Source organism: Arvicanthis niloticus, chromosome 15, assembly GCF_011762505.2.
Source record: "Arvicanthis niloticus isolate mArvNil1 chromosome 15, mArvNil1.pat.X, whole genome shotgun sequence".
Taxonomy (NCBI): Eukaryota; Metazoa; Chordata; class Mammalia; order Rodentia; family Muridae; genus Arvicanthis; species Arvicanthis niloticus.
The window spans coordinates 28,309,301-28,322,556 of record NC_047672.1 but is presented as its reverse complement, the minus strand read 5'-3'; the positions used below and the strand labels follow the sequence as shown (position 1 = coordinate 28,322,556).

General features: G+C 47.4%; 1 protein-coding gene across 2 annotated transcripts in view; it reads right to left on the bottom strand.

The window, feature by feature from the left end:
• Nucleotides 1-12,364, bottom strand: part of Wdr91 (WD repeat domain 91) — a 30,466-nt gene extending 18,102 nt beyond the window's left edge. For both annotated transcript variants that reach the window (XM_076913548.1, XM_076913549.1), the window contains exons 1-6: nt 12,196-12,364; nt 10,373-10,552; nt 9,353-9,559; nt 7,819-7,902; nt 6,627-6,757; nt 5,592-5,757 (exon numbers count right to left, since the gene is read on the bottom strand). In XM_076913548.1, the coding sequence (XP_076769663.1) occupies nt 5,592-5,757; nt 6,627-6,757; nt 7,819-7,902; nt 9,353-9,559; nt 10,373-10,552; nt 12,196-12,318 (891 nt within the window). In that variant the 5' untranslated portion in view covers nt 12,319-12,364. The remainder of the gene's footprint in view (nt 1-5,591; nt 5,758-6,626; nt 6,758-7,818; nt 7,903-9,352; nt 9,560-10,372; nt 10,553-12,195) is intronic.
• Nucleotides 12,365-13,256: the final 892 nt, after the last annotated feature.

Here is a 13,256-nt window from a genome sequence, read left to right as displayed (position 1 = left end):
ACAGGAGGTCCATGGGTTTGCTGATCAGGCACTCTATCCATTTACTGAGTTCGGGCCTGTGAGAGACACTGTCTCAAAAGGTGGATGGAACCTGAGGAATGACACCTAAAGTTGTCCTCTGGCCTCTGTGTGTATACATAGGTGTACCTGCACACACAAGCACCTGCACACATGGATCTACACACTCGTCAGCACACAAACGGCTAGATAGGCTAGATCACAGTCTGTGCAGAAGCCCTGACAATAATAAGCTGACATGGCTAGGGCCTTAGTGTGAGCAAAAGAGCAAAGAAAGGAAGGGCCTATTATGGGTTAGGATTGCACAGCTGACGGCTAACAGGTAAGACAGAGGCACTTGGCTTCTGCAGCTCTTCCTCTCCTGTCTTCAAACATGGAGAATTTCCTATCAACTTCATCCATGACTGCTCCCCTCCGGACGACACATGCTCATTGCTTATGAACATTGAATGGTAAAACGTGCCACTTCCACATGGCCTATTTTAATTCCAAGGATTAGAAATGAGGCTGGGCTGTGGATGGGTCCTGGGAAGATACATGCAGCGGGAGAAAGTGTCTTTTTCTAAGATGGGCGTGTGGGGAGCACTGCTGAGGACAAAGTCTGCTGTGGTCACATGCTTCTTCAGATAATGATCTGAAACCACAGGAAACGTTGCCAAAAGGCAGGCACCAAGCAGCCACATAGCATCTCTGGATTGCCTGCCCCGGGCCGTGTCTGTGTTATCATGGACCACAGGAGCACCCTACCTTAGGACAAGAAGTGGGAAATGCTTCAGCACTTTGTAGCTCTTCTCTCTGCTCATTTACTTCCTATGCCCAGTAAGCAGTATCCTGTGGGGTTGAGGGCGCTCAGTTCAGATGGCCACTAACAGACTACAGAGGCTGAAAATTCTCAGGTGAGTCACAAGTCCCCTCTAGTACCTCCTCGGTCAACACAGAGCCCCCAGCAGGAAGACCCAGAGAGATAGTGGCTAGAGTTGGTAAAAGCACTTGTCACTCATGCAAGGCTGATGACCTGCATTAAATCCCCAGAATCCATGGCAGAAAGAGCCAACCTGTTCCTGTAAATTGTCCTCTGACCTCCACACATGTGTCATGGTGTGTGTATGTTCATGTGCAGAATACTACTAACAATAATAGAATTTTTTAATCTTAAGGAAAAAAAAAAACAAAACAGCAGCTTCCCTCACATGTCAGAAAGGCAGAGAGGTCATCTGATATATTATCATGCTAGGGCCCCAAAATAAAAAAATACAAGTGGGAATTAACAATTGGCATACAGTAACATCAGAGAGGCAACAAAAGAGTCATTGATATGGAGAAGCACGGGCCTAAGTGCGGCCTGTCAGCTGCCGCTGAAGAAGAGCAGAAAGTGTCCCTCAGCTCCGACTGTGGTGGTCATGGGATACCAATATGGCAGGCATCTGTGGGAGGTGGCTGTCCACGAAGCACTTTAGTAGACAGGCAAATGTGTGTCTAGCTATAAATGTGAACAACTTAAAGAAAATGTTTCTGTGACATAATTCATCACTGCAGGTTTTAAGAACAAACCTCATAAAAATCCTAACTAGTGTTGGGGCTGTGTGTAGTGATGTCAGTGGTTAAGAGCACTGACTGCTCTCGCACAGGACCTAGGTTCGGTTGCCAGGACCCACATGGGGCCTCACAAATGTCTGTAATTCCAGTGCCAGGGTATCTAACACACTCTCTGGCCTCTGCAGGCAGCAGGCACATACATGTTGAATATATATGCATGTTGGCGAACACACATAAAATAAAAATAGACCTTTAAAAAAAATCCTAACAAGTGGATTCATACAACATTTAAATGGACTAAATTCTATCTGGTTATAATCTACCTGGCTCCCAACAGTTCAGGAGGGGTGTCTGTTAGCCTGTCTTTTGTGATTTGATCCTTCCAGAGATAGCTTTAGTAGATACAGAAGGATTCCAAACTCCTTCCTAAAGAGCTGTTCAGCCTTGGTGGGAAACAGGTCTTCCCTGAAGGCCAAGGCATTAGAAGACAGAGCCTCCTAAAGCACAGACTGTCCACAGGCATCCTCTCCCATCCTGCCTAGGACTAGGGGCACAAGCCTAAGCCAGCCGGCTTCACCACTGGTGCCTCGGCAGGGAAGAGGGTAATTTGCAGAGGCTGCTGTTCTTTGCTTTCTCTACTTGACAGCCAATTAAGGGCCATCTCCATAAGAAGGGAATTCCCACTTGCCACCTAGTCTCAATTAGTGGATGTGAAAGGCCCAGAATTCTCGCTCCAGGGAAGATACAATGGCCTAGAAGCCCCTGCACACCACCTGTTTGGCTCTTGCAGTTACGGATCCCAGAAGACCTTGGGGTGGAAGGGTTTTACAGTTATCCTCCTCAAGTCCAATTCTGCCTCCAGATTTCTACTGAAAGCCTGGAGAGTGTGTGTCCACAACTGTATGAAGCCAGATGTCATGCCTCTACCCTGTAATTGCAGGATTTGCAAGGCAAGGCTGAGGCAAGAGGATTGGCAGAGTTTGGGGCTAGCCTGAGCTATAGTGTGGGATCCTAAGCCGGGCAAAATGCTGTGAATAAAACTTACAATGCTATATGTAAATAATATGGAAAAGTCTAATAATGTTATATGTTACCCATTTAACAATAAAATGCCATTTATGTTTTCTGTATGTTCATCCTTTAACAGCAAATAAGAAGAAAGAATTCTAAGACGACCATGGTGGAAAACAAACGCTGGTCAAGCACGCTTGTGTAGAGCCCAGTGTCAGTGCCACAGGAACATGCTATCACATCACAGGAAGTGCCCCTACCACATACTGCATGACACTGGTGAGGGAGAAGTCTACAACACTATCTGAACATCAATTATGACAAAAGGACACAGACATTATAAAGCCCCCCGACCCCCAAGTGAGGGACACCAGGCCACAACAACAGGAGTAAACAGAGTGGGGTGGACAGAGAATCTTAGCATGGAGAGAGCTGGGTTGCTCTACACAAGCCCCATTCAGTGTAGGCTGGGGGACAAGCTAGGGTCATCAAAGGTGCACTAATGGGCTTATTCTAAGCAAATGCCCCTGAGACAGCAGGAAAAGGCCAGCCACACCACAGGAGCCTTTACTCTGATGCACAGTAGGACTTGGAGGGGGTGACCCTGAAATCCCCTGCCAGCTCTACAGTTCTGCTGTTCCCTCGAACCTCAGATCTACTGGTTATTATTAGAAGTGAAACAAATGCTGAGCCTAAATATCTACCAATGGTTGAAAACAGGAAATAAGGACGCTGGGGAGATGGTTCAACGGTAAAGAGCCTGCCGTGTGAGTGTGAGTGTGAGTGCCGGACTGAGGTCGGCTCCAGACACCCATAGTGAGCTCTAAGAGTGACAGAGAAAAGACACTTAACATTAATCTCTGTCCTCCAGATGCACACATACCCAAGTGCACATACACTGCAAAGAGACGTGTACAGACAAAAAAATTAAAATAATCATCATCATAAACAGAAAATGACTTCTTTTTTTCCCCCTAGAAAGTGCACTGTGAATATACAACACAGTGGCCCAACCTTGGTTTGGTTGTATTTTAGAGGCAAGCTTACAAACATTTCCCTGTAAACTGCACATTCTTACCCTCACCTTTGGCTATAGACTGCACACATACACACATACACACACATACACACACACAAATACACTATACCACTCAAACTTACTACATGAGCCATAACTCTGAACATATCAAAAACATGACCACAGGCTTACCTAAAGCAGTCTTTGTGTTTGCTTTCAACTCCAGTGAAGCTGGAGTTCAGGAGACTCAATGCTCCACGCACCCACCATCTATCAAGCTTTTAACTGTTGCTCAGTGAGACCCAGAAAGCAAACAGTAGAGCAGACCTAGCCACATTCTAGAAGAACTGAAGTTCTACTCGTAAGATGTGGACTTTCCGAGAAGCAATTACAGAGGTATTGCTGGTTGAATTATGGCTCTCTCCACACTCAGGCATGCCAAGGTGACAGTAACACAGCACTGGCATGGGATATGACAGCTAATAACCAGGATCTTCAGGAACCCAGCTCCTGCCATGACTTACTGTTTGGCCTCTTCTGGGCACTGCTGATACTGAGGGCACTTCTATACCTCTGTTCCTCCCCATGCAAGCTAGGGAGAATTGAAACATTCTGGGTATGGAGCAATGAGCCAGAGGAAAAAAGAAAGTCGCCTGAGTCCATGCTCCATATCTTCCAGCTCAACAATACTAACTCATCCCCAGTCCTGTGGCAATCTGGTGCAGACCCCAGAATCCTAGGCACAAGCAGCCATCCTAAACTCCTCCACCAGTTACAACTCAAGGGTGGTGGAAGAGGAAGGGGCAGACTGACAAACTGCCAAATTATATTGCATTTAAAAAAAAAATTTCTCTTTCCCTATGTTTCCTTTTCCTCTTGGGACCCGGAAGTCCCACCTATACTATCTGTCCATCAATTGGCCCCTTGCCTTCTTTATTGATAAGTCAAGAACCAATTGGGGAACAAGACCTTAGTGACAAACCTCCCCCTTACAGTCTTAGTAAACAGAGGAAAGAAGAACACAGTGAGATCTAAAACTCCAAGTCTATAAACCTGCGGACGTCTCAAGTGTGCTTCAGAAGTGCTCTGCTGAGCCACATCCTCACGAGGCGTTTCCAAAAGCAGTGGAGTCTGACAGACTCCACCAGCAAAATCCCTCGGCGGGGCTCCTGGATGCTCTGGACATAAGCTATCATCAAAGGCCTCTTATCATATAACACAAATGTAAAGAATGGTAGAAGTCCTTTTGTAGAATCAGCAAATACCAACGTTTAAGTGAAAGGTACAGACTTTCACTTTCATCTTTAATTTACTGTTTGGCCAGACACTCATTTGTATCACTCAAAATTCAAAATTCCCAGCAGAATTCACACTTGAGCAAACTAAACACTCAAAACCCCTTGAGTTCCTGGAAAACCTGAGCCAAGAGAAGGAACCCTTCCAAATCTACTCCCTGCTGCCATCTGACACTTCACTGGTGGAGTGTGGCAGAGTGACAGTTGTTACAGAGGTGCAGGGGAACTGGAAGACAAAGCTACTTAGGGTTGAGAGGCCAAGAGCAGAGGGTCTGAGGTTCAGTAAGTCTTGGCGACATGTCCACACACTCTCCCCTCCGGCTCAGCATCACGCCCTGCACTGCCAGCCACACAGGTGAGATGGGAAAGGGGTTCATTAGGTGGATTTTCTGGGTTGTTGTTTTTGTTTGTTTGTTTGTTTGTTTTGTTTTGTTTTTGTTTTTGTTTTTCCCACTAAATCCCCCTCTACAGTTTTATCTCTGTTCTCATCCTACAATGACATCACTGGTTGATACGATTGGGGGGTGGGGGTTGCAAGGAAAGGAGAAGAAAGGAAGGGGAACTGATTTGGGCATCTCATAACACATCCAGGAATTTGGCCCTGAGAAGAAGACCCACAAGTCCATGAGTGACAAGGAGTCCTTGAAAAAGGCCTGAGAACAGGGCATCGGATACATCTTGATAAACACTAGACAGGCAGGGCCCACACTTACCTGACTGCTGAAGGAGTCTTTCTTGGCTGAACTCTGAGCCTGAGGGGGAGCTTGGGCAGGTGACAACCTTGAAGGGCTCTTCTTACTCTGAGGCAGCAGTGAGGACAGGAACCCCACTCGAGGAGACTGGGAGAGGGAGGCGGGCCTCTGGCTGCACACCAATGCTCTGGCCAAGCAAACACAGCACAGCAACAGGGGCTGGAGGGGAATGAGGAAGACCCAAGGACACACAACTCCCAGCTGAGATTAGTGACTAGGGCCTTCTCTAGGTTCTGAGACATGAGTTTGAAAGGTGGCATGACCCTTGGTACCATTTCCTGACCAAAGAGCCACAAGCACATCTGGCCCAACAGTGAAGTCCAGGGCTCTTTTTAGAGAGACCCAGGAGATCTCAGAGGTGCCTTGTCTGATGGTTGCTGGCCACACATGCTACTGAAGCACCTGACTGTGTTAATGCAAATGGAAATGAACTGGGGTGAGCCACGATGGGAAGCAAAGACTTAGTATGAAAAAAAATACAGGGGAGCTCATTATGTTTGCCATTTAGTATGCATTAGTTTGCAAATGCTAAATAAAATACGCCACTAAAACAAACTCTGTGGGTCCCCTCTTACTTTCTCCACACCTCTAATAGAAACCTTATTGCATCTGTGATTGGCACTTGAATCCCAGCTACAGGGATCAGACTGGCTGTTTTGTTAAGGTCACTTAAACTCCTCTCCCACACTGCCTACCTCTACACCGCCAGCAGCTTCTCCTGAGGAACATGCCCACCTGTGGTGACCAGTCCTTCCAACCTACGAAGCAGCTTTCCTGGAGTCCACCATCATGACACCTGACAGCTGTACAATTCCCCATCCAGGGGGAACCTCAGAAAACTGGGACCTCACGCAAACAATTTGGAAGCGGGTAATTCTCCCTCAGCAGACATAGGGCACAGCCAGTGCGGAAGTCAGTGTGACGCTCAGACCACAGAGAGATCAGAGAACAGATGGCAGCCCTCCCTCGAACCCATAAACCCCGGAGCATACTCACAGCTCCGAGTCCCCAAGGCGGTCCATACTGGAGACATAAGGTGGCAGTTTGTGTTGAACCGAAGCTGCTTCTTCTTCCTGCTGTTGCTCTTCCTTCTTCAGCCGATGGATTTCGGCTTGCAGTGCAAAAAGCTATGGAGGGGCAAAGCCCAGTTAGCCAGTGACATCACATGACCTTCCCTCTATTGGGGGAGCCTCCGAGACACATCACATCCAAACCTGGCCATAAGAAGCATTTCTGCGTATCAAATGGTGGGTGAATGAAAAAGCCATAGCTAATAATGAGTTAAGAAAGAGAACCACCTCCGGACATCCAAAACCACTGTGGGTTTTTTTTCTCTTTTTGTTGTTTGCTTTACTTCCTTCTACCACTTCACTGTTTTTTCCTGAATTCACTGGAGGGAAATCCTGCCTTGATGTTTGGAATCCACAAAATGAGCCTTTGAAACTTGCAGGGAAAAACGATTTTAGTGATTACGGTATTACATCATCTTTACCCTTTGCCTGAAGATGATGATGCAGCATCCGAGAATCCCAATCCCCCAAACAGCTTATAAGCTTACTTTTTCCCAGCAATATCACTGACACAGATCTTCATTCGAAGACGGGGAGACTCACGGGGCAGAATGTAAAAGCAGGCACGGGCGTGTTGGAACTCCTCTTTTATCAAGTGTGTTGCTGAATCAGAACAATTTTACCTGGCTTATAAACACTGTATGTGTGGCTAAATGGGGAAACACCGGGAAGATGACTGACAGATGGAGCTGGAGAGATGGCTCAGCAGAGTTAAGAGTGAGGGCTACCCTTGCAGAACACCCCCATCAGGTAGATGATGGGTTTTTAACTCCAATTTCAAGGGATCTGACACCCTCTTCTGGCCTGCATGGGCACCTAACACTCACATACCACACATAAAAGTTAAAAGAAGAAGAGATGAAAACAGCTGAGTATTGCAAACACGCGCTGTCTTTTTCCTCTTACAGGTTTGCTCTTGTTGCCACGTTGTTCATGAGGCACACCTGATTTCAAACATTCAGCTCAGCTCTGGTTATCAGAGCTGGTGCAGCCCCAGATCCCCAAGTCTGGTATTCACTTTCATCTGAGAACAGTTCACCTTTTCTATATTTAACCAGCTCCCACCACTACCCAAAAGCAGAAGTGCTTCCCAAAGAGCAAGCCTGCTCGGAACAAACCTTCTGGCGCAGAACTTCATTTTCTTCTTGGACCTGATTGGTCCTCTGGCACTCAGCATCAAAGTTCAGGATCACAGGAACCGGTGCACAGAGTTAAAGAATAAGTCTCTGCCTGGCAAGATTTCAAAGTCCTTCCCAGCCAGACATTCAAATGTGAGACCCAGGAACAGAGGACAGAATTGGCACTGTGGAAAGGAAAGAGTCTCTTCCCAGACAGTCCCTGGGCCTGTTACCCTAGACCACCTGACTCCTTTGGACTCAGAGACACATGACAATCTGCCTGGCCAACTCTTGCATAAGCCATAAATCCCAAACTCAGGCATTTTCCCCAGCACCAGCAGAAAACAGTTAGTGTTCAGTAAACATCACAATCTAAGCTTTATCCAGGCCCATGCCAACATCCGGCTGGAAGCAAAACTGGAGGCAGAATCCACCACTAGGCTTTTCCTTTCTCCAGGCTGTATCTCTCCCTGGCAAAAATGTAAATGGATAAATCACTCTACAGATGCCACCCCATGAATACCTTTGCTCCAGCTTAGGGTACTGGTCCTTTCCAGCTGCCACCCAGAGCTCTGTTGGAAGCACAGAGCGGGTAGAAAGCAAACTGCAGCTCCAACGTACATGACCTAGTTTGCAGGGTCATGACCTGTTTTGTACTGAAGAGGTTATGAACAACAGGTTCCAGCTGCCCTGGAGGGCCCATGTGGTCATGCTAAGTTCTTTGGAAAGTCCTCAGGAAGAAGCGGAAGGAGGGGAAGAAAAAAGGCTGATTCACACTTATCCACAACAGGAAGAGGGGGAAAAAAAAAAAAAAAAAAAAAAAAAGCAAAGGCAGGAGCCTCCATCAGAAAATGTCCCTCCCAGAGGTCGACACAGCTGCAGTGGCTAGGCCTCTACCACGCCCAAATTTATCAGTGCCTCACCAGGCAGCCATATGCTCACATCAGGTCTTGGGCTTTCAACAGCACAGTTGTAGACAGTGAATTACAGTGATGTTCTCTCTCCCTCCCACTCTCTCTCTCAAGCACCTGGAAATATATTCTTAAAGCTACTCTATATACTCTGTCAAGTTGAGGCACACTGATGTCACTGTCTCAGAAGGTAATCCAAACACAAGCTCAGGCTGAAAGCTCCAGCCCCAAAACTGTTTTCATCTGCCGCCAAATCCCAGCAAAAGCGATCAACACCCACCCCCCACCCTGCCCAGAAACATGTACCATGCACAGAGAAGGTACTCTCATGCCTGGCTGCTCCTAACCCTTGAGTTGACTGACTGAGCCAGTATCAGCACCCAGAAGCTGCCAACTTCCCTGCGCATGCATACCAGCTATTACTGACCGCACAGATGCAGAACTAAGAATTATGACTCGTGACAAAAAACAACCGCTATTTGTCAACCCCCTCACATGACACATATCAATGATCTTTGGATATTCTGTGAAAGAAATGGATGTTCCGTGAACAGTGGCCACTTACTTCAGTGTCTGGGTACCTCGGACTAGGGGCATTGCCACACAGCAGCAGAAAGGATATGCATGCACTGAAAGAGGACGCTCAGGAAATTGTGCAGAGAAATAATGAAAGTGTCGGCCCATTGTCGAGAAAAGTAGGTAGCGAAGGTAGGGTTGGTGTCTGGGGATGGCAAGAAGGGCAGGACAAACCAATCCTTCCATTCAGCCTGGTTCTGGAGCTCCGTAGCCTGCTTCGCAAAGAACTCCTGAGCCTTGTCGTTTCGGTTTGTCTGCCAAGATACAAAGGAGGTTACAAAGGAGGAGAAAGACAAGTCCAGAGGTCAGGTTCTTCACTGTTCCAGAGAGACAGCCTTTGCAAACCTTCTGTCAGACAAGTAACAAAGCAGTATCTATAAACCCCACAGTATGAAGAAAATCATCACCTTTTCTTATTTCAAAGCTGATTTATACTGAAGTTCTGGGGCTGGGGATAGCTCAGTTGGTAGAGCATTTGTCAGAGCCCTAGATTCAATCTCCAGCACCAAATAAAACCGGGCACATGGCATACCTGTATACCTAGCACTTGCAATACCAAAGCAGGAAGATCAGAAGTTCAAGGTCATCCTCAATTACATATGAAGTTTGAGGCCAGCCCAGGACACATGAGGATACACCCAGTTTGGAAACCAAGAGTAAACTGAGGTTCGAATGACAAATGCCATCCTGAAAACAATCCCTAGGCGATGCCCAAATCATCTAAATTAGTTCCCCAAATCAGCTATACATTTTGTTTTGCTTTTAGAGACAGGGTTTCTCTGTGCAGCCCTGGATGCCCTAGAATTCACTCTGCAGCTGAGGCTGGCCTCGATTCACCTGCCTCTGCCTCCCAAGTGCTGGGAAAGAAGGTAGGTGTGCACCAGCACTGCTAGCTCCAGCTTTATATATATTTTATACATAAAATACATACATTTTATATTCTTTAAAATGCTACACAAGTTTACATGCTTAAAACCAAAGGGACATCGAACTGGGGAAAACAAATCAGATGATCTCTACGGATCATAAGATGTGGGGGATGGGGAAACAGTCAAAACAAGAAGTACCTGGATTGTGTAGACAAGATAAAAGCGGAACAGGCTGGTTTTCAGTTTGTTGATGGTGGGTCGATATATGTCCTCCAAGCGGCTGAAGAGCCTGCGTTCCAAGTAGCTCCAATAATCCCGAAGGGCAGCCAAGTCGTATACCTGCATCAACTGTTGCAACTGGTCCACAATCTTGTCCACCTGGGGAGAGACAGCATCATTGGAGGTGGCCAAGGACGAAGGAAATTCTCACCTCACTATACATAATATAGTTTCATCTTCTTCCTACGGCTCCCAGATGTAAAAACATATAATTCAGTTGGCAGTCTATAAAATTCCCAAGATATGTTAACACAATAGGGTTTTTTTTTTTTGGTTTTTTTTTGTTTGTTTGTTTGTTTGGTTTTGGTTTTTCGAGACAGGGTTTCTCTGTGTAGCCCTGGCTGTCCTGGAACTCACTCTGTAGACCAGGCTGTCCTCGAACTCAGAAATCCTCCTGCCTCTGCCTCCCGAGTGCTGGGATTAAAGGTGTGCGCCACCACTGCCGGGCTAACACAATAGTTTTTAAATTATTTTCTCATGCTAGATATATGGCTTGATGCTCTGGCAAGCTCGGAAATTCAAGAAGGCAAGAGCTTTGGCTCCAGGTGTTGAGTCTCCTTGACCAACTTGGCAATGTCACTTCAACAGCGGGTTTTTTTTTTTTTTTTTTTTTTTTTTTTTTTTTTTTTTTTTTTTTTTTTTTTTTTGGTTTTTCGAGATAGGGTTTCTCTGTGTAGTCCTGGCTGTCCTGGAACTCACTCTGTAGACCAGGCTGTCCTCGAACTCAGAAATCCGCCTGCCTCTGCCTCCCAAGTGCTGGGATTAAAGGCGTGCGCCACCACCGCCCGGCTCAACAGCGGTCTTGATTGCCTCACATTGTAAAAAAATAAGTAGGAGCCAAATGAGCCAGAGACAATTGCCAGGGTCCTTGTCCCAGCTCCACAGTTTCTAGATTCCAAGAAACACAGTGATTATTGGGTCCTGCAGGTCATCAGAGTACCACCTAAGCCCTCGGTGGTGGCTCCCTTCAGGCAAAGACAATCACACCTGATAATGTTTCGAATACCAATGTCCATCCAACAGGACACTGCTGTCTGGAGCAGGGAAATGCTCTGCTTTGCCACCAAGCAACCAATAAACTCACAAGGTAGGAATCAATATCCTAACTTCCTTCTGATGCTCCAACAACTAGCTCACTACCTCCCTCAATCCATCTGCCCAGGACCAATTTAACCCTGTACGTGCAAATATACAAATCATAAGCAAAGAAATTCTAAGCACCTCTCAATGGAAACTAGTATCAGGGAAGTTTGTGTTTCAAACCATGCAGAAGGAAATCTGTCAATGATTCCCTGATAATGCCTTTCTTACAACCCACCCCCCAGACCTGAACCCAGCGTTCTGGGTGCAGCCCCCTTTGCTCCCGCTGCTATAGAGAGACAATATTTGAATACTTCTTCCATCAACATTCAGCCTTGTGCTCAACCACTGGCTCTTAAAGCGTTGTAACCACGCCGGCCAACCACTGGCCAGCACCTGCTGAGAGGCTGGAATGGAGCAAAGCCCTGGACCAGGAATCAGGGACCTGAGTCCCGTTGCTCCTGATTCACTCACTGACCAACTTCGGGCAAGTCACGACCATCTCCCGCCCTCAGTTCCTCCGTTGTCAAGCGAGGGCCAGACTGGAGACGTCTTCAGTCCCCTACCACGCAGTGACAGCGCCGCCCTCGCCCCGGAGGGCAGTGTTGGAGCAGGAGGCCCGCCCCCCCGAGCCGCCTCCGCCGCCCCTGTCGGCCCCTCACCCGGAACCCCTTCTCTTTGTCCGCCTTGATCTCGGCATCCAACTGCCGCAGTGTGTGCGTGAAGCCACGGAAGAGCAGGTACTCCCGGACCAGCTCGTCTGTGCGTTCCACCGCCTCCGCCATCGCTGCGCGCGCGCGCCGCAAAAGACCCAAGCGGCACAGAGCAGAGGGGCGGAGCTTGGCGCGGCAGGGCGGAGCCTAGCTCGGGCGCCTCGTACGTCACGTCACGCCCAACCTACCAATCGTACGCCCCTCCCCGAGGCGCCCCGCCCATCTACCCCTGTGACCCCGCCCCTCACTCTCAGCCAGGTCCCTGACGTCTCAGCTTGCTGAAGTTTTCTGGTGATGCAGAGTATCACCTGAGTTGCTAACACTGCTGCCTCTGTCCAAGTAAAATAAAGCTGGACCTTGCGAACTTTCCAGATAGTCACAGGGCGGGGAGGGAGTGATGTTCCCAGCTTATTGGCGTGACACTACAGAATCTTTTGTCCTCTGCCCTCCTCTTACAAAATGGGAAAACTGGATCCCCAACAGGTAAAGTAGCCAGTGTGAAGCCAACTCACAAAAGCCAGGCTTGGATCTCTTTTCTTTTCTTTCTTTCTTTCTCTCCTTTCTTTCTTTCTTTCTTTCTTTCTTTCTTCCTTCCTTCCTTCCTTCCTTCCTTCCTTCCTTCCTTCCTGTGTGTGTGTGTGTGTGTGTGTGTGTGTGTGTGTGTGTATGTGTGTGCCAGAACCTCACACATGCTAGGCAAGCATCCTACGGCTGAGCTGCTTTTGGGTTTTATCCCAGTCTCAATAAATTGCTCACACAGGTCTTGAACTTGAAATAAAAAATCCCTACCACCAGTCCTGTCCAGCCCTGAGTTCCTAAGTAGAAAGAGTAAACTATACCAACAAAGATGTACCACTTAGAGAAAAAAGACAAGTTTCAGAAGGATGTGGCCTATGGTCCCAGTTTCTTGTTTGTTTGTTTGTTTGTTTTTAATTAATTGCGTTTTTGTGAACAGCTTTTAAACTCAGGAAAATTGTAAAAACAACCTTCATTTGTTTTCTCTGAAGGAC